This window comes from Ictidomys tridecemlineatus, chromosome 7, assembly GCF_052094955.1.
Source record: "Ictidomys tridecemlineatus isolate mIctTri1 chromosome 7, mIctTri1.hap1, whole genome shotgun sequence".
NCBI classification, from domain to species: Eukaryota; Metazoa; Chordata; class Mammalia; order Rodentia; family Sciuridae; genus Ictidomys; species Ictidomys tridecemlineatus.
Window position 1 is genome coordinate 18,748,571 of NC_135483.1, and position 21,469 is coordinate 18,770,039.

General features: G+C 38.5%; 1 protein-coding gene across 1 annotated transcript in view; it reads left to right on the forward strand.

The window, feature by feature from the left end:
• The window catches only part of Sntb1 (syntrophin beta 1), a 231,076-nt gene that overhangs the window by 77,877 nt on the left and 131,730 nt on the right, over window positions 1-21,469 (forward strand). Inside the window, exon 2 of the mRNA XM_005316196.5 lies at window positions 19,954-20,170. Within this exon, the coding sequence (XP_005316253.1) occupies window positions 19,954-20,170 (217 nt within the window). The remainder of the gene's footprint in view (window positions 1-19,953; window positions 20,171-21,469) is intronic.

Below are 21,469 nucleotides of genomic sequence, written 5' to 3' on the forward strand. Positions count from 1 at the left end.
GCTTTTCACTCATTTAACCAAATTTAAAACATACGGCTCCTATGGGGGTATAGATAGATGAGGAAGCCTTTACTCTTTAGAAACATTAAATGCATTGTTCATCCTCCTGCAGCAAAAAGAGAATAACTCAGGAGTGTTCATCCTCACTCTCAAATCCAGGATTTTCCTCTTGGAAACAATTTTCAAGAATGACCATATGTATATTTCTGCTCTAGGCAACCTATTCATTTTCAGATTCTCTTCTTCCTGGGAACAAAGATGAGTTTTTGCAAATGCATGATTAAGTACTAGAAAGAGGAAACGAGAGTGGACCAGTATCTCAGATACACAGTATGTGTGGTGATTAATGGCGAGGGCCTTGGGTTCGAATCCCTATTCCACAACTTACCATGCAGATGATGTCAGGCAAGTCACCCTGCCTGAGATTCAGCTTCTGTGTATGCAAAATAAATTACAGTGAGGTATAAATACGTTCATTCAGTTCATGTGTAGACACCTATGAACTTTCGAAGGATTTTGCTGTTACTATTACAGTTGACGTCAAAGGAGGAATGAGTGCCCTGTGGTATTAATATATTTATTATGTCATTGCAGTGTCTCATCAAGTGAAATCTTTACTGCTACTATACTATTCTAAGTGACTACATAATTTATCATCATATTAAGAAATGTCTGTAAAAACCAATATTTAATAGTTGTAGTGTTTCTCTCCCTGAACTCTTGTTGGCACCCAGAATTGTTAAAAATTTTAGGATTATGTACATCTCATTCAGTGTATGAATAAAGTCATGTATCTCTAAGTTCTGGTAGAAAATTCATTACAAGTGTAATTCACTTATAAAGCTACAATTCCATGAACCTCAAGTATGATTCACTGAAGTGTGTCTTAATGTTTGGAAATGATTGCAGACCTGGGAGGAACTATTTCTTGGAAGTAATTAGAATACCATATAATATTCTGTGGGTGGATTTCCTTAAAGCAGAGATTTCATTTTAAAAGTATTTGAGTATTACCCAAGGATTAAAAAAAAAAAAAAAGGTGGGGTAGTGTTCTTTTTGGTATACAATGAACAGGATAAATTGTTTTGATGAAAAAGTTTGTTTTTGAGTTTCTGTCTCTGTTATTACAGATAGCATATTAGACTATCAATATGTGATTAGATATCAGAGTCCTCTTAAGTCTTCTTGGGTCACAAATCCTGCATGACTTATAGGCTTGTTCAATAAGGTAGTATATTTAGATAAGCATTATCTGTTGAACAAAATAGAAAAAGGTGTGAAAAGTTTGGACCTTCATAGAAAGTAAAGGACTTACATTTTTCCAAGACAAAATTCTTTGAGCTCTTTAGTGCCAGATCCCAAGGGCATCCACAGTTACCGTTTTATGGTAGGTTTGCATGGAGGCCTGGGACAATGAATGATAAGAGTTTCCTTGGCCAGATCTATTATATGACAGCCCTTACATTCTGGTCTGAGGGAAGCAGTGAGACTTTGGGGTATTGGGTGTACTTAACCTTAGTGGAAAAACATTTGGAAAGTGTAAAGGTTTTTTTAAATGATCTTTAAAAACAATATTTTATTTAACAGCATTACAAACATTGTGTCAATAAAGTCTTGCTTCGGCCTATAGAAATTGCTGAGTTTGCTGGATGCGGTGATGCACGCCTTTATTCCCAGATGCTCAGCAACCTGAGGCAGGAGCATCACGATTTCAAAGCCAGCCTCAGCAACTTAGCAAAGCCCTAAGCAACTCAGCAAGACTCTGACTGTAAATAAAATACAAAAAAGGGCTGAGTATGTGGCTCAGTGGTTAAGAGCACCTTTGTTCAATTGCCAATACCCCCCAAAATAAATAAAAATAAAAGACAGAAAGAAAAAGAAAGCAAACAGAAAAAGAAAGAAAATAAACTGCTGAGTTCATACCTAGAATCAGCCATATCACTATGTAAGCCCTTACATAGAAGCAGCGACACGTATCACAAAATTAATTTAGGATATTTTTCATGCTTCCTGCTCTGGGTTTCTTAAAACTCTAGTTTTGTTCCCTGTCCATGAATTCTTGGGTTCCAGTGTTTTGCATAAGACAACAAGATATTTACTTTAGATTCATCTCTAAGTGTAGGCAAATATGCCCTAAAATATTTTCTGTTGATTGTTTTGAGACTCATATTGGTACCTAGGTCAAGTTGCCTTTTAGAGTATTTCTGAATGTTAGTTATTATCTAGTTAAATATTTATTGCAAATATCTGAGTGGATTGCTTGTTATGTTACAGTTGCAGAGACTGAGGCTTAGGGGTGCCGGGAAGTGTTCTGTGGAGCCATTTGTGGGGCAGTCAGGAGCATAAGCCAGATTGGCCTGGTTCTGGGATTTTTTTTTTTTTTTGTTCAACTATGGACACTCTTGAGTAACCCAGTGGGCTTCCTGTTGTTTGGTTTGAACTCCCCCTTCACGACACCCACAATCTCCTCCCTCTTCTTCTCTGCTCCAAGATTAGAACAGAGAACATGATAGCGCTTTGGAAAGGGAAGAAGGGTTGAAGTCATCTGTAACTTCCCTTTCCAGCTTTGATCTTGACCTCTTGCCCTTTTGGTTGTCTCTGGGCCTTCTGCAGAGAAGGTGGGGGTGGGTATTGTGGGTAACTTGGAATGCAAGGCAGTACCACCAAGATTGGAAGGCCTCAAAAGCTGGATCAGGGTCCAAGTGGCAGATCAGTGCAGCAAGTGGGGTAGAGACAGGCTGTGGAATGGCACTGAGGCTGGAGTGGACGCCATGCCTTGAGGATGTGTGGCCTTATGTAAGCGTTTCTACTTCCGTGTTCTCTTCTGTAAACTGTGACAAATGAGAGATCTCGCTCACAGGTTATTGTGAAAAGCAAGAGACATAATCTATGTAAAACCCTGAGCATTTAGTTAGCACTCAGTAAGACTGCTGAGTTATGTCACTTTCCACTGGGACTAAAATAGAGCTCTGGCCACTTCCCAGAGCTTCAGATTCATAATTCAACATCTGTTAACCTCTGTCTCTTCACAGGTGCTCTGTCCACATCTGTTATAGTTTGGACCTGGAATGTCCTCCAGAGGCTCATGTGTTGAAAGCTTCATTCCAATGTAGCAGTTTCAGACGTTGTGTCCTTTAGAAGTGACTGGATCACGAGGGGTCTAACCTCATTAGTTGATTAATCCACCAAGGGATTTGTAATTTGAATGGACTATTAGGTGGTGGAAGAAAGTGCAGGAGGTGGGACCTAGTAGAAGGGAGTGAGAAGTGTGTCCTTGAGGGCTATATCTGTCCCTGTGCCCTCCATTCCTCCCTTCCTCCCTACCTCTCTCTATGGATGGAGTGGTGGGTAGATGGATAGATAGATAGATAGATAGATAGAGATAGATAGATAGATAGATAGATAGATAGATAGATAGATAGATCCTCTTTCTTATTGCTATGAGCCAAGCAGCTTTTCTGTCCTATACCCTTGTGCCATGATGTTCTGCCTTCCTCAAACCCAAAGCAACAGTGCCAACAGACTGTGGATTAAACCTCTGAAACCCTGAGCCAAAATTAATCTTTCCTCTATAATTTGTTTCTCTTGTATTTGTCACAGCAACAAAAAGCTGACTCTATCCCCAAAGATAAAATAGTTTACTCTCATCCCCAAGTCTGTACTTCCCATTACCTGTTTTATTTTTAATGATATTACAATCTATCTAAGTATCCAAGATAGTTAAAAATCCTAATTTTATAGATAAGGAAGCTTAAGAATATGAGAGGGTTAAATGATTTGCTAATGACCACTGAGAAGATCAGGACCCCCGCTAGGATGGCAATTCCTGTATAATGAGTTCTATCATTATCATTATCTATCAGTCCTCCCACCCTCCCCACCTCCATCCATCCATCCCTTCCACCCGCCCCCACCCGCCCCTGTTCCTTCCCTTACTTTCTTTTCTACCTTGTTTCTTTCACTTATTTATTCATACATTCACTCCTCCTTTTTTTTTTTTAAACACTTCAATCCTCATACCTTGAGTTGTTGCTTCTTGCCTTTCTACCTGGCCCAGGACCTCAGTGCAGTGCTGCATACAGCAGCAATAAATGATGTCTTTTCCTCAGTCCTTGAGAATATGTTTGCAGAATTTCTCCCTTTATGTGTTTGCAAAATCCTCCAGTAGACACCCTCCATCAAGCTAAGGAATTTACCTTCTATCTTGAGTTTACTTGGGGACTTTGTTTTTTTTTATATAACCACCTGCTAAAATTTATAAATTATAAAGTGAATTCTCTTCATTTATTTAAGTAAGCCTATACTTTGTCCTTTCATCTGATAATATGCTGAATCATAATTATACATTTTAATATTTAACCAATCCTGAATTTTTCATATATTCCAAACTTGGTCATGCTTTACTGCTGTCTCCTATGTATATTGTTAGACTTGGTTATTTGATATTTTGTTTAGCATTTTGTGTTTCTATCTAACAATAAAATGGTTGGATATTTTCCTTTTTGACATCGTTCTTGTCTGGTTTTGTGATTAAAATGATACTAGCTTCATAAATAAATTGGGAGTACTCTTTTTTTGTCTAGATGCAAATAAGCTCTTCTTTGGGAAAAAAATGGTACAAACCACTATTAAATTTGGTTCTGGTATTTTTTTGTGAGAATTTTACCCAGTGTTTTCATCCCTTTAGCAGTTATAAGATTAACTGTGTTCTCTATTTCCACTAAGTTTATTTGTTTATTTATTTATTTTTAGAAATTTGGGCATTCAGTCAAAGTTTTCAAATTTATTATCATAAAAGTGTCAGAAGTGTCCTTTTATTTTTAATCCCATGCCTCTTGTTCCTTTCTCTTTTACTTATAATATTTTCTCTTCCCATTTTTATTCCATTAAACATGACAGAACTTTATCTATTTTTCAATCTTTCCTATACAATCTTAGATTTTCCCCTATGACAAATGGGAAATATTTGACAATTCAAATTCTAATGTGATCTTTACAAGATATGTTTATTAATTTACCATCATCCACAGATATTCTCAGCATCAGCAGTAACTTTTTGCACATTAGTCACAGTAATCTACCACATGCCCCATGTTACTTGAACTAGTTGTATTACTACAGTTGTGATCATGGTGAAAGTGATTTTGAAATTAGATTTAGAGGATATGGGATCAAATTCCAGAACTAGTACTTATTTGTGGTAAGACACTTAAACTTTGTGAACCCCAATTTGCTTGCGTTTTTTAATTGTTAATTTTCATATGGTTACATCCATTTACCAATGTTCACTACCAGCCCTTTTTTACCCCCTCTAAAAAATCACTTATCTTGACTATTCAGAATCAAGTGAAGCCTCTGGAGGTTTAGAGCTAAGTCTTGTGAGGTTTTATTCTCCTAGATCTTTCCATCACACCCAAGAGGGTTGCTTGGGTCTCTCCTATGTCATCCTGATATAATTCTTAGACACTACTCTTCTGAAAGAGTATTGCTCAAGACAAGGCTAAATCTAACATTTATGAGGACATCCAGTGCCGATGCCCAGTGAGGTCAGTTCTGGTGAGTCCTATAGCATTGGCAGTGAGGAGCAAGCTGTGTCTGTGTGCACATGTGTGTTTAAGAAAGAGGTAGAATCTACTGGGGGAAGTTGTTATACTCACTCACTTGGTCATGGAAGTCTCCAGCAATAGATGTATAGCCAGATACTAAAAGGCCTCTGAAGTATGTTTCAGATGGAAATGGCAGTAAGCACAAAATGGAGTTGTGCACATGCAAGTGATACAGAGAACTTTCAAAATAGTAGGTATTCATAACATCATCTAGTTGAATGAAACTTGATGCCCACTTTACCATCAGATACCTCCACCTCCATGATTACTTTGGGTGAGCAGCCTTTCCAGTCTAGAGTGAAAAAAATCAAAACTCATACCTTGCCCAAGTTTCTCTTGGTTATGAAATTTTATTTGCTACATGGGATTTCCTTTGGAAAAACTTAATGACTCTGGGCTTCTGCAACTGAAGAGTAACTACAAATGCACCAAGCCCCTGGTTTGATTTTCAGGATGTTATTATCAACCTACTCCTGGAATAATAGAGATATCTGGAAGCGGGAAGTGAGAGGGTCACTTCTTGCCTTCTGAGATGAAGTCCAAATCACATGTGGTCTTCAGTTTAGAAAAAAGTGAAGACAGTATGAGGAGTTGAGGATTCAGACAGCCCTACTGCTTGTTATGCACTCTTCTTCTTCAGATTTTGAGGTTTAGCTGTTAAAATAGTTGCTATATTTTACAAGGAAGCTACAAAGGGATTACCTGTGATGGTGAGGGTCATTTTGGCAAATTGTTGAGGATGAAGCCTGAAAATGACCTCTCGATATCTACTAATATCTGAGGAATAAACTGTAGACAATTTTTTGTGTGTATTGAATTATATTTTATAGCAATTATTGGATTTGAGGTTTGTATGCTTTTTCTCCTTGGCATAATCATTGTTATAGTTTAGATCCTAGGTGTCCCCAAAAAACTCATGTGTGAGACAATGCAAGAACATTCAGAGGTGAAACGTTTGGGTTATGAGTCCTCTAACCCAATCAGTGAATCAATCTCTATTAGAGTACCTGAGTGGTAACTGAAGGCAGGGTGTAGCTACAAGAGGTGGGCATTGGGGGCATGTCTTTGGGGGTGTGTACATACTTTGTACCTGGTGAGTGGAGTCTCTCTGCTCCCTTATCATCATGTGAGCCACTTCCCTTCTCCATACTCTTCCACCATGATTTTCTGTCTCATCTTGAGCCCTGAGGAAGGGAGCTGCTGTCTATGGACTGAGACCTCTGAAACCTTGAGTCTCCAAATAAACTTTTTCTCCTCTAATTGTTCTTGTCAGGTCTTTCTTCTGGTCACAGCAATGAAAAAGCTTACTAAAACAATCATAAAAATCCTCAGAAGCAAGAATTTCAATGTCCAAATGATAAGTTATCCTACAGTGTCTGGTCCACACAATGCAGACTGGGACTTAATTTATGGGGAAAAAAATAATAATAAATAAATTAAATTGTATTCTCAAGCATTCATAAATTTTGATAGTCCTCAAGTTAGAAAAGAGAATGGTACCTTTGCAATGCACTTTCCCACTGAGATCTCATAACAACAATGGTATCATGGTAGTAATACTTAAATTTGAGTGCCATGTATGCTGTAGGCATTGTCCTGAGAGCTTTGTATACATTTTTTAAATAATTTAAACCCTATAAGGTCCTGTGATATAGATTCTAATATTATCAAGTGATGCAGAGATGCAGAGAGGTCACATATCTTTCTCAAAGAAGCTCAGCTAATAAGAGGAAGATTTGGGATTCAAACTCAGATCCTCCAACTCTGAGGTTCATATATTCAATTTCTGCACCGTGTTGCCTCTCTAAAGAGGTCATTATTTTTATCACTTTAAGGTGACTCAAGTAGCTTAAAAAACTACCCTGTTGTCTCACATCTAATATGTAGCTCACAAGCATGCGATAGTGAAGAAATACAGCATGGTTTTTCATAGCAGTACAACCCAGATCTGACCTTGCTCTGGTGGAGTGTTTGAGCTAGGCATCTTGATTAACCACATTCCAGAAGAAATCTTAGCACATGACAGCTTAAGGGATTTGAGAAACAATCTTCTATTCCACAAAGTAGAATTCTTTTATGTGACATGTCAGAGAGATATCTCAGCCAATTTTTACTTGAATATCACCAGCAATAGGGAGTTCATCATTGCAGTTTTTCTTATATTAAACTCAGATCTTACCTCTATAACTTGGGCTCATTGATCATGACTCGACTTTGCAGAGTGAGCTTATCCCAGCTCTCATTTACATAGGTCTCATAAACCTTTTTGTTGTAGGTTACATAATGCCTAATAATAATAACTGGCACTTACTGTATTTACTATGCCAAGTTCCTGGTAAATTTTTACTTATATTAGTTTGTTTAATCTCACTACAACCCTATGAGATAGGCAAAAGAATTAACCCGGACTAAATGATTTGCTCAGGGCCATGAAGCTGAACAATGGAAGAGCTGGGAATTCACCCTCAGCATCAGATTTCAGTACTCATACTCTTTACCACAGTGTCTTAATGTCTTTTAGGTAAGATATGGCCTCTTTATTTTTTGACCTTTCAACAACCTGGTCACCCTTTACCTTCATTTATATCCTGTCTAATCTGTTAAGGCTTCGGGTATGGGCTGATAAGAAGGTCAAGAGAGAAGGAATGTACTTTCCTTTTTTGAACAGTACACTTCAATCAGCGGAGTTTAATGTCCTATTACTTTATTATGGCAACCACAGCCATGGAAATCTTTAGCATCTTCTTTCACATGAACTATTTATAGTGCACTTCTCCTTGTACCTGCTACAGTAAATTTTCTTTTGAATATGCAATAACAGAACTTTCTATCTTATCCCTATTATTTTTATCTCCTTAGTCTGGGCCTAAAAATTAAAAATCTTAATTTTTAATTAAAACCTCAATTTTGTCATTGAAGGCATTAGGTATCCCTCCAGCATCTCTCTAGAAACTGGAAGTGGTGAAAGCAATACCCTCCAAATCAGCTATTGGGTTGTTCCTACCTTCAGGCTCTGAAGGAGTCTGGACTAGCAGCCCTGTAACACTGGATGCCAAATGAGGAAGGTTCCAGTAGTTCCAGCCTCCTTTGAGCTTGGTTTGTCTTTTTCTTTATGCAAATAAAACCTTGCAGACAAAACAGGCCTTTTTAAAAGCATGAATTTTTTAAAAAATTATGGTTGAACAAACACATGTGTATTGGTGGCATGCAGCACACAAGGAAAGAACACAGACAGCAGTTAGGGGCTTTGGAGCTAGACCACCTCAGTTCAGATCTTGGGCTGCCAGTCAACACTGCTGACCCCAATGGGCAGGTCACTCCCATTCTCCATGCCATTCCTTCCTTGCCTATAAGTTAGGCACAATCATATTCCTGCCTCCTAGAACTGCTCTTAATGAGCTAGTATACTTCACATGTTTAGAGCGGGCCCAGTACCTCATTAATTAATCAATAATTGCTAGTTATTGTTATTGTTCTAAAGCCAAAGTTGGCTAACTGCAGCCCGTGGGTTAAATCTGACCTGGCTGGCTGCCTGTTTTTATAAATGAAATGTTATTTGGATGCAGCCACACCAATGTATTTACATATCATCTGTAACATATTTTATGCTGCCATAGCAGAATGGGGTTGTCACGGAGACCCTAAGACCAAAATATTCCTATCTGGATCATTCCAGAAAAAGCTCGCTGTTTTGTAAGATAGAATACATAGATTCCTGATCCTGGTCTGTTACTCCTTGGATTTTAACCTAGAAGGAGTGATCGATACTTTCTGGCTTCTACTACTTTCCCTGTAATAAAAATTAGTTACGATCTTCCTCCTCAAAAACAAGTATGTGAGAAATTGTATGTTGAAGATCCTATTTGTTATTCATCTGCTCAATAATGCCATGTTTTATAGCCAAACATTTGTGCTAATTGCTGTGATACAGGTGTGAACAGGCAATTGCTGAGTTTTATTTTTTCTACCTTTCATGAGTACTTACTACATATTGAACATTCATTGTGTGTGTGAACTATTCAGTCTTCATAAAAACTGAGATAAGCACTACTATTTGTCCTTATTCTATAGGTAGAGAATGGAGGCATCAGGACATTAAGGAAATTTTTCCAAGCTCACACAGTTGGCAGATGGCAGAGATGGAATGTGAAACTGCAAATTCTAACTCCAGAGTCTAGAGTTTTAACTTCCCCTGTAAAGTAGTTGCTCAACCTTGAGGGCCTATGATCCCCCTAGACCAAGATTTTTATGCAAACAAATAATTGCATGTAATTGTAAGTTTCCAAACATTTGTAAATTGATTAGCACAGTGACTGGCATGGAATGATTATTATCCTGATATTCATGGTATTGATGATGTTGATTTCAGTGAAAGTCACCACAAAGTATGATTGGATTTGGAAGGAGGTGTATCTGGAGCTGTCAGGAGCAATTCATGAAAGGAGGTCTTGCTGAAAGTGAGACTTTGAAGATACAGAGAGGAGTTCTCCAGATAGATCTCCATGCAGAGGAAACTACATACGCAAAGAATAGAGGCAGGAAAGAACATGCCACATTCAGAGGAACAGTGCTTACTTGTGAACTACAGGAACCAGATCATCTAGGCAGGGACCAGATGTGAATGGCTTTGTATGAACTGGGACAGACCTAAGTCCTCTAGTGCATGTCTCTTTAAGAACAGTGCCTTATATTCTCTGTTTGTTTAATGTCTCTCTCCACCCATCTCCTAGCATGCACATGAACACTGGGATGTGAGCACCTGCAGGGCAGGGAGCCAGTCCATCTCCTTCACTGTGAGAACTCAACACTCAGAGCCCTTCTCATAGAAGAACTCTTCCAATGTTTGTTGAATTGGATGAACACTCAGAGTGCTCTAGATGGATGACCTGTGCAATAGGTGGCTTTCTCTGGGTCCACTGGCTTACTCTGGGGCAATGGTCTTGCTTTGTTGAAGAATCGAGGTAGGTCCCATTGAATGACTACATCATCTAAAATAGGATGATTCGGGGATGGTCTTTTATTCGGAGGCCAAAGTTTACTGAACAAAGTGACATCCACCCTATTCTACTCCTGACTCCACGTAGTAAGACTCAACACCCCCATCCTAAAAGTCCTCATGACCTTTTGAGAAACTCTCAAATGCCTTTTAAAATTCTACCTTAAAAAAAAAAAACCTACTTGGCAGAATACAAGTGAAATAGATATTGAAAATGAATGAAAATAACAATTCTCTAGACAATGTTGCCCAACCAGAGAAAAGGTAAGCCAAGTGGATAATCTCCACCTGGGCTTAGTTTCATGTGTCAAGTGCCTGAAGGGTTTGTAAAGTCAGAAGAAACATCTGCCCGGGGCCTTTGTCTAGAATTTGGCACACATTTTAATAGGGTTATTTGCTGGTGATGACACAAATAGCATCATTGAGGTAAGACATACTCTGTTTGAAAATGTTTTTGGAAGAGGCAGCTCCCCGAAGGCTCACATGATGTTGGAAGGCTGGGGACCTGTTTTCCCTCCCTGGACAGGTGAGGAAAATGAGATCTGGGAAGGGGAAGTGACTTACCCAGGGCTGGGGAGCTAGTTAACAGCAGAACTGGAACAGTAACCTGGGTCCCTAATACCCAGGATCAATTCTCTTTCACCACACCATCAGCCTTCTGAGAGATTTGCTATAGTTTCTGAGAAAGTTAATATCGCCTCTTCATCATTTTACAGTCTTTTTGGAAATATGCATGACCTCTCTCTGCACCTTTTCTCTCTAAGGTAACCTAGGAAAATATCTGAAGAAAAAAATCTGATAACTGCATTTTGTCAGGCAATCCCACCATTACCCACCTGCCCTCCACTTGAATGTTTCAGGAAAGGTCTGAATCCCCATGTTTCTTGCCTCCGGCGGATCCCCTCTCCCCTCCATCACATTAGAAAATTCACATTTTATTTTCTCCTCCCTTGGAGTAATGAAATATTTCTTTTCCTTCCTGTAATCGGAGTCCCTTTTTTGTTGTTATTCTTAAGAAGAAAACTTGAACATATCAGATGGATTTTCTGGCTCCTTAGAAACCAGCTTGGTAGGAGAGTTGATTGGATTTGCCTAAAGCATTTCCTCATTAGTAGCCTGTGTGTGCTTTTCCTTTCAAATGTCATCTGGCCGCCCCAACAAAGATTTAATTGTGGCCACTTGGGGCTCTTAGCAAACTTGGGCTTTGCTGAATGTTCTTTTGAAAGCCCTGCAACTGCCTGTCCTTCAAGTGAAACCCTACAAACATATTGAAAGTGACTTGGTGGATTATTGGTTTGGCGACCGCTTCTTACAGCTCTCCTCCCTCTTCTATTTTTTTGCAACTGGAGATTGGAATTTTAATTGCTCAACCATAGTTTTTAATTCATGATGCCCAGAAAGGGCATGGTTTATTAATTAGTTCTGATTATTAGGCGCCCCAAACTGGGTCTGGCTGCTTCTTGATTGGTTTCAACAGCTCTTTGCCTGAAATTACTGTCTGTAAGCACATGGAGGTGTAATTATGCAGACACTAGCTGTTCAGTTCTGCCAGGTTAAACCCTCTATTATGAATACATATTATGGTGTCTTAAAAGGCGTTTATTGAAATGCCATAGTTTAATAGTTCAGGCTTACAAAATCAAGCTCTCTTATGTTATAGGCAACAGCCTCTTAATTGGATGTTTTCTCCCAGCACATAAAAACATTGGCTTACACACACACACACACACACACACACACACACACACACACACACAATTATTTTTTTAAAAGTGTGAGAAGTAATAACGCCTCATGGTTAAAAGTGGAGCACTCTAGGCAGAGTGCTAGGTTTGCCTCAAGCCTCTTCCATCTTCTAGCGATGTAACCTTGAACATGTGACTTAACTCCTCCTCACCGAAGTCTTTGGTAAAGTAGGGAAGATGCTTGTACTGTAGGTTGTTTGGGGAATTAAATGAGTTAATACACATGAAACACTTAGTGAAGTACATGGAACACAGTTTTTTACTGATTGCCTTAATAAATTGACTTGTATTTATTGTTGTAAAATCTCTTCCAGAATTGGGGATGTATCCTTGTGACAAAAGTAGAGTGTCATCCCCTAATATCTATTCTCTGCTCCTACTGTAATAGCCTCCCCTACTCATCACCAATTTTGACTGGGTGGCAACAGGACTAATCAAAGTAAAGAATAAGCCGGGCATGGTAGCACATGCCTGTAATCCTAGCCACTTAAGGGGCTGAGGCAGGAGGATTGCAAGTTCAAAGCCAGCCTCAGCTAAAGCGAGGTGTTAAGCAACTCAGTGATACCCTGTCTCTAAACAAAATACAAAATAGGTCTGGGGATGTGGTTCAGTGGTCAAATACCCCCTGAGTCCCTGAGTACAATCCCTGGTACTCCCTCCTTGCAAAAAAAGAATTTCTTTTCGATATATAAGTGGTCATGAGACTAAGTTCTGGCTCATGAGTTGTAAGCAGAAATAGTATGATAATTTCTAAAAAAATAGCTATAAAGGAAGAAAAATAATGTTTCCATTTCCACAGGATAGAATGAGGTTGTTTTAGCCAGCTTCCACATAGCTGTGACCAAAATACCTGATAAGAACAATTCGAGAGGAGAAAAAGTTTATTTAGCACTCATGGTTTCAGAGGTCTCAGTCAATAAACAGCTGATTCCATTGCTCTGGGCCAGAGGTGAGGCAGAATATTATGGCAGGAGGGTGTAGTGGAGGAAAGTAGCTTAAGACATGTCAATCAGGAAGCAGAGAGAGCTCTGCTCACCAGGGACAAAATATATACCCCAAAAGCACATCCCCAGTGACCTATCTTCTCTAGCCACACTATACCTAGCTACAGTTACCACCCAATTAATCCATATCAGTTGATTAATCCACTGACTAGGTTACAAGTCTCATAATCTAATCTTTTGCCCCTGAACCTTCGTGCATTTTCTTATACGTGAACTTTTAGGGGGGCATCTCATATCCAAACCATAAAAGGGTCACGGTGGGTGGAACTCAAGCAGCCACCTTGGATCATTAGGTGGTATACTAGGCATGCAAAGAGACAAGGGAGCACAATCCTTAGTCTATGCAACTTCAGGAGGCAGAGCTGTCCTAATATCCCTTTTCTTTCACTCTAGACTTCTAGCAAATGAATAACCCACCTCCACATTATTAAAGCACTGATTTGAGGTATTAATTGCAGACAAATCTACTCTTAGTAACACTTTCCTTTCCCTACATTGGACTATACATATTGTTATGATTATGATCATTATTATGACTATGATTATAATGTGTAGCAACTTCAGTATGTAAAGCATGAAGGACCCTGGAATGGTTTCACATGGCTAGAGGAATGTAGAGGAAACATGACTTCACCACCCCAAACCTGGCTGCACTGTTCTCATTCTTTGCCTGAGGATACTTAGCCTCCGGCTTTGGTCAAGGATTGAAGAAGACTCAAATCGCTTGACCATAGAATTATGCTTATAGCTCATGGACAAGTCTCTTCGAAAATATTAATGTCTCTTCCAGTGATAAGGAACGTTCCGTCAATTTCAATGTTTCCTCTGAACAAGAATCATGGGTTCTTGAACAAATCTAGTGGCAATTTTCTTTCATTTTGTTATATACGAAGTTAAGTTTCTCTATTTTTCTATAAAATAGGAAAGTAGAAATAGAAAACCTGTAAAAAACAAGGAGTCCTCTTAAAGCAGGCTTAAGCAAGGATGTACTGATGTTACTTATTCAGAACACATATGAGTTGTAAGCAGAAATAGTATGTGTTCTGAAAAAGTCTTAGGAACAGTAATGAAGTCTTTCTCAGGAATAGTAATGATAACCTCTTTGCCTCTTGAATTTGTTTAATATTGAAAACTTCTTTTCTACCAGAGATCACAGGACTCATTTAGGGATTTTGCTGAGACTCCTAAAGACACTAATAAAAGGAAAAGGTAATATCTAAAGATCTCAGATGACGCATGGGTTCCAAGAAACCTACACTGTTAATTGTACTCAAAGTGAAGGATGGTAATCTTATTTCTATTTGCCTTAATGGTGAAGTGCAAAGGTGTCTTTCAGCAAAACCAAATGAGGTTTCTAGAACTTGTGGGTTGATACTTTTCTTTTTTTAAAGAAAACACATTTTATTAAAGGCTTTTATTTGAGGGAATGAAAACTTTGGCAAGTATTTAATATACTTGCAGCCAGTGTTCTATAAATTTGATGATTATTTGCAATGAACTACACAGTCTTCTGAACCAGTTTTTCATGTAGTGTCCTCACTCTGTGTTCACTTTGAGCATTTAGTAGTTTGTATATGCTTAGTTAAATGAATTTACTTAGGTTGGCCACATAGACATTTTAAAGATTTTTGTAAAATAAAATATACAAGATACTAATAATGTAAACAAGTGAACAAGGGCAAATTGACACACTTTCCTACTCTGAACTCACTAATAACATTAAAACAAATCAAATAAAGCATAAAGAAACATAATGAAAAAATTAACAGTTTCATTTTTGCTGTATATCAGAACAAACAGTATTTGAAATACGATGTGATTTTATCCATTTTCTACCTGCCTATTTATAATTATAACTTGTGTTTGACATGAAAACTTACCTGCCATTTGTTACATGTTGACTACATGATAGTAAAATCATTTGTATTCATTCTGATCTTAACAGCAGCATGCACGTAATACTATATTATACATCATACATTTAATTTATTAACTATTGACTGAAAGAAATGTAAAACTATTTTAAGATCATATTTGGCTAAAGGAATTTGGATTTGAGACTAATCTTTACTTAGCCATAGATGATAGTTTGCTTTCACAGATGTTGGAAGCAAAGAATGATACTGAAATATCTTTTTACTTTCCCTTTTTATACTTATTACCTAATCTGACATCTCTAATATGTTGTTTATTATGATTTCTAAATATTAATTTTTCTTTTTGGGGGTTGGGGGGACCAGGGATTGAACTCAGGATCACATGACCACTGAGCCACATCCCCAGCCCTATTTTATATTTTTATTTAGAGACAGAGTCTCACTGAATTGCTTACACCTCACCTTTGCTGAGGCTGGCCTTGAACTCACAATCCTTCTGCCTCAGCCTCCCAAGTCGCTAGGACTATAGGCATGCACCACTGGGCCGGCCTTTTTTTTTCCCCCCTCTTCAGCCTGGATAAATCTTTTGTCATTTTTTTTAAACAAGAAGTTTATAGAAAACTGCAATTTGTTTTCACTACATCCTGGGTTGATATGTTTGCATCAGGAAAATTCTTAAGCTTTCAACATTCTCTCTAGTCTTCTGGGGCTTCAATTATACATATATTAGACCTTCTTGCTTCATCCTTCGTATCTCTTAAGCTTTATTCTATATTTTTCATTTTTTATCTTTGCACTACCTTCTGTATAATTTTTTCTTATCTACAATTTACTAATTTCTTCTTCTGACATGCCTGTCTATTGAAGTTTTAATTATAATATTGTTGTTGTTGTTGCTACTATTATTACTATTGCTAGACATTCTGTTTGGTTCTTTTACCAATCTGTGTATCACATTAAAAAGTAATTTCTGGAAGATTCTTTCAAACTCTTATTTGTTTCTATAAACATACTCGTAGCTTTGCAGTATATATAAGTCTGTTCTTGCTGTCAGCTTCTTGCTGTGTTAACTCTTGCTCCGGGTACCTGTTTTCTTGGGTGAAGCATTTTGATGTTATGCCAGCTTATTGTCATTAAATATGATTCATACAGATTCTTTGAAGCCTAAGATGAAATAGCTGTTTTGAGAAAGGATTTACATTTAATTCGGTTAGGTCCCCATAGACTTGTGAAGTTTAGGACCTTCTTAAGTCAGGTTCAATATTTAATGCAAACACTCACATCACCTACTTGCTTTCTTCCTCCTCTTCTAGGCTTCAGTTCCTTTTAATCAGGAGTCACTTCTTATCAAATCTCATGGATAGCACAGTTCTCAGCTTGTGAAAAGTGACTGATAAATCGTGGTTGAATTAATAAATTATCTTTAAATTGTCACATCTATCTGGTTAATTTATTTTCTCTGTCTTTATTCTTGGTTGGTAACTTAAAAGAAACAATCTATATTAAATGTTATTCCCTATTATGCATGTTTTCTGCAAGGCATATTTGTATGTTGTCTCTCCTTTATGAATTATTCTAGTATTGTACCATATACTGGGTAAATATCTGCTTCCAGGCTAACTTTCTGCATTCTCATGCTTCTGCCCAAAAGTGTATCAAATCACAGTTTCTGTGATTCCTCAAACCTTAAATGAATACTCTGGAGTTTTTCTTGGTCTCTGGCACTAACCTTTTGTGGCTCTGGAAATGGTGAAACCATCCTGACATCTTTTCCTTTAATTATACATAAAAGTTCTCTCTAGAGTTCTGATCTTTGATTTTGCCACTGTCTTGCTCATAGGCCACCATGAGTATCACTAGTGCCCATAGAATAAACCCAAACCTGTTAGCTTATTATTTTTGCATCCTTCATCTAAGTGGCAAAGACAGATTTCTTGAAAGAATATGATATCTACTAAATCGGACTTCACTGCTTACCATGTGACTTCATATAAGATACACTTCTGAGCATTGGTGTGCTGGTATGTACAGTAATACTATACCATAAGGGATAAACTACATAAAACTGCTAGAACTCACCCGAGTTAGAATAGCCATATAAGGCATTTCTTTCTAGCAGGGTTTGAAAAGGATAATAGCATATTCTTATTCGTGTATTACTGTTGGCATATCAATGCTCAATAATTTCTAGACTTTAGTTTTCTTAGTAAACATAAAGTGGAACCTTAAGTGGTAATTTTGGAGCTTAAATATGGGAGGATACTTGAGGCATCCGATTCAATATTTGGCACAAGTGTTACTTCATTATCCCCCTTCCAAACTCAGGTACAACTTTCTCTTTCTTATGGAATTTCAATAAAAATTGAAAATTAGAATATATTATATAAGATTGTTATTCTTATCTCTACTTTTTAAAGTCCAAGCTAGCCTTTAAGGCCAAGTTTTAATGCCACTTATTTCATGAGGCATCCCTAATTCTCATTCCTGAAATACTCATCCCACATTCTAGCCAGGATACCAGTGCAACCAAAGGAAAAAATCTTCAACCAATCTCAGCTGATACTTGAATTTCCTATATGTCAAAAAGTATAACTCTGCAATGCACAAAGCTAAGCAGTGTTCTAGCTCCTACCAAATGGTTTTAGAGATGAAAATTTTATTATCTCCTGAAGAGGTCTATTTATTTCACAGATAGTCTTAGTCTTTCCCCCTAAATTTTCTGCATTTGTTCCTAGGTACAGCTGTGTTCCTGCTTAAACACAGTGCCAGAAACAAAAATATTTCTTAAAATACCTGGTTCAATAATAATCTTTCTCCTTTTGTGACTATAACTGTGCTAACACACTGGGGACAACCATGAAGCCATGCAGTACTCCTAATTGCCCTTATATTTAGTTAAAACTTTGAAATCTTCTTTTAAAATATATGTTTGTATTAAATGATTTCTCCCTTGCCTTGTATTAATAGGGTTGTTTTTGACATCTGTGATTAAGCCCCCCAACATACATACATACTACATGAATCTGGATATATTTCTTTTCTTATTAAAACTATTGTGAACCTGATCAGTATTTCACACTCCTGGATTCATTTGTTTTCCATGGTTTCTTCCAAGGTACTCTATTTCTAGTATAAAACTTAGCTCATTCTATTTTGCCACATAGTTTGTGTACATTTTATGTTTGCTCTTAGGTGGGCTTCCCTAGAAACAGAGCCTCTATCTAGGGACTGGTTGACAATTCTGTGGTCTTCCAGTCTTGCTATCCTCTGCTGAGGAAAAAGCAGTTCTACAGAGTGGAAGTGCAGCTATGAGTTGTTCTCTGCCAAACCATAGCAGCTGGGATACAGCAAAAGGGATCCAGACACCAAGAACATCTACTATAGACACCCTGGGTGTTCTAACTCTCCAGTAGGGAAACTACATATTGTTTTTCTTTGTATTCTCCCTAAACCTGATTCTTTGTCTTTCACACTGGGAGCACTAATTTGTGAACTGATTTATTAAAGATCTGGAGGAAATGTCTCCTAGTTTTCACTTATTGCAAACTATAGCCATTTGTAATTTTAAAGATATCTGTGAGGGACTTGGTCACTTCCCCTGCCTCCCCATGCAGCAGAGAGCCAGAGTGTGTGAATGACAGAAGGATACAGACATTCATACTACACATTCCAAGAATCTGGTTGCCCTGTCAACTCAAAAACTGTCTAAGGACAAATGCTCAAATTTAGAATAGGAAAATAGCTTCCACAATACCAAGACAAACACAGAAAAGGGCAGAATTTCAGTCTATCCCATTTATCTCTTACATTATATTTGGCCTTTAAATTTTTATTTATAAATTTACACACACACACACACACTCACACACACACAAACATGAGGATTTTCTAAAAGAATAGTAAATGAATAGCAAAAGCCTATTTCTTCATCATCTTGACTTTTATTTCCACTCCTAAGACTAACTATTGACTAGTATTAATTTTTCTTGTGTGTGTATTCAGAAATTATTTAGACATACAGGCATATATATTTGCAACTTTTTTTACAAAGATATAACAGCATGAGACTGCTGTCTGTTTCTACTAATAACACATCTTACAGAATCTTCTACATCAACACATCTACATCAATATCGCTTTTAAATGACTATGAAATATCTTACAATTTATTTAAGCTGACATTTTTCTAGTTTTCAGATCTGATAAATCATGTTTTTCGCTACTCAAATTGTTACCGCCAGAAAATGTGCTTTCTTGTGTTTGTCTTTGTATATATGTTCTCAGCACTATTAAATTGAAGCCCTACCCTTACTTCTGGACAGAAACCTAGTCAGGGGCAGTAAACATGACTTCCAGATTTCTTGCATCTCTATTAAATAGCACATCTTCAGGCCTAAGTTATGCTTTCTCACTCTCGGCCCATTTGTTTTCAGCCTTTTCCCAGAATGCGACTTTTAATCAGAAAAGATGGATGTTGCTACAGTTGGCAAAAAGCTACAAGTCATTCTAAACCACAGGACACAGTCATAGCAAGTTCCTAGAGCCACACTGGTATATAATTTAAATAGTAGCATAATTATGTTCAGAGGAACAGAATTTCTGAATATTGCTCAGAATTTAAGAGGTTCAGTATTAAGAGCTTGTCTGATGCAAGTTTCTTTCAAAGACACAAATCAGACTTTGCAAAAGTACTCAGGGCCTTTCTTCTTGTCTCTTTGCTTGCAGTGAAGTACATGCGAGAAGCCACGCCCTACGTGAAGAAAGGATCTCCAGTGTCTGAGATCGGCTGGGAAACACCCCCTCCTGAGTCCCCTCGGTTAGGGGGCGGCTCCTCAGACCCTCTGTCGTCGCAGTCCTTCTCCTTCCATAGAGACCGGAAAAGCATCCCCCTCAAAATGTGCTACGTCACTCGGAGTATGGCCTTGGCTGACCCCGAGAACAGGTAACGAGAGCCAAAACTCTCCTCCTTATCTCAGCAGCTCCTTGGCCTCTGAGGTGAAGCAGGCCCTTTGCCAGGCTCTGCTCCTGATCTGAAAACTCTCCCTGGTTCCCAGAGAACAGCAAGAATGAGCCCTGCTAAGAGTGTGGGCCTCCAGCCAGACCCCTGTCCCTGGTCCACCCTCCTTCCTTGCTCTCACCTTCCTGCAGACTGTGCATGCTGAGCCCTAGCATTGGAAAGACTGGAAGGATTGAAATTAGGACCCCAACTTTCATTCTTGGCTCTATCATTGCCAGCTTATGTGACTTTGTGCATATTTCTCAAATCACGGATACCTCATTTTTGTCATCTGTAGATGGGAATAATTATAACAGAAACCAGTTGTGAGGGTTCAAAGGGGAAATCCAGGCAAAGTGCTTAGCATCACGTGAAGGGTTAGATGAGAGAAGCCTTGAAGCTGTTTTCTACTCACCTCCCTTTATGCTCAGGAGAGAAAAAGGAGCAGCTTCAGACTATGCCTGGAGTGCTGCTTCCCAAAGTCTGTGCATGACTTTGCCACAGGACAGATGTATCACCAATCCGGGGCAACCAGAAGGAGTCCTGCTAAGTTGAAGTAAATATTTGGGGTAACATCCCCCCCAAAAAAATCTTACTTTAAATCATCTGAATAGAAAAATGTATGTGTTGGAGGAAAGTAAGAGACATAGAAAGAGCAGGAACTGAGCCAGGATGGGGGGTTCTGCGTGACCTCTGCATTCTCATTAAAGTGCTAAAAATAGGCTTGGCTCTACTGGTCCTTATTTATAACATGTGTGGGACAGCTGTAACCCACCCCAATAGGAAATATTTGGCTAGGTTCAGAGTTGCTGACGGGGAAAAGCCAAAGGGAATAGGGCAAGGGAGAAAATTGCCTTCTTGGCTCCCAGCTTGGTGTCTTTTTCTGTTCTCAGCCAGTGAGCTCACTCCAGGGAAGCTCTAGGGCCCTCCTCACCTGCCCCTCCTCTGTCAGTTATGCCTGCTCAGGGCTGGGCCACTGCTGAGACAGCCAGCAAGTAGAGGCAAGAGAGGAGTCAGAACAGGCCTAAGGAGCCGAAGTCCTTGTTAATGGACTCCCACTCTGTTCTCCATTTTGTTCCCACGTGATTTCTGCCTGTTTCGCGAGCCTGCTTGCTGATCATGTGTTGCTTATCCCGAGTTTCTTCTTCCCTGGCCTCTTACCCACCCAGCCAGACAAGTCTTTTCTCCCAAGAACCTGACATGGAGGCCTCAGATGGGATGAAGTGCTTGTCTTGTTTAGGCTTT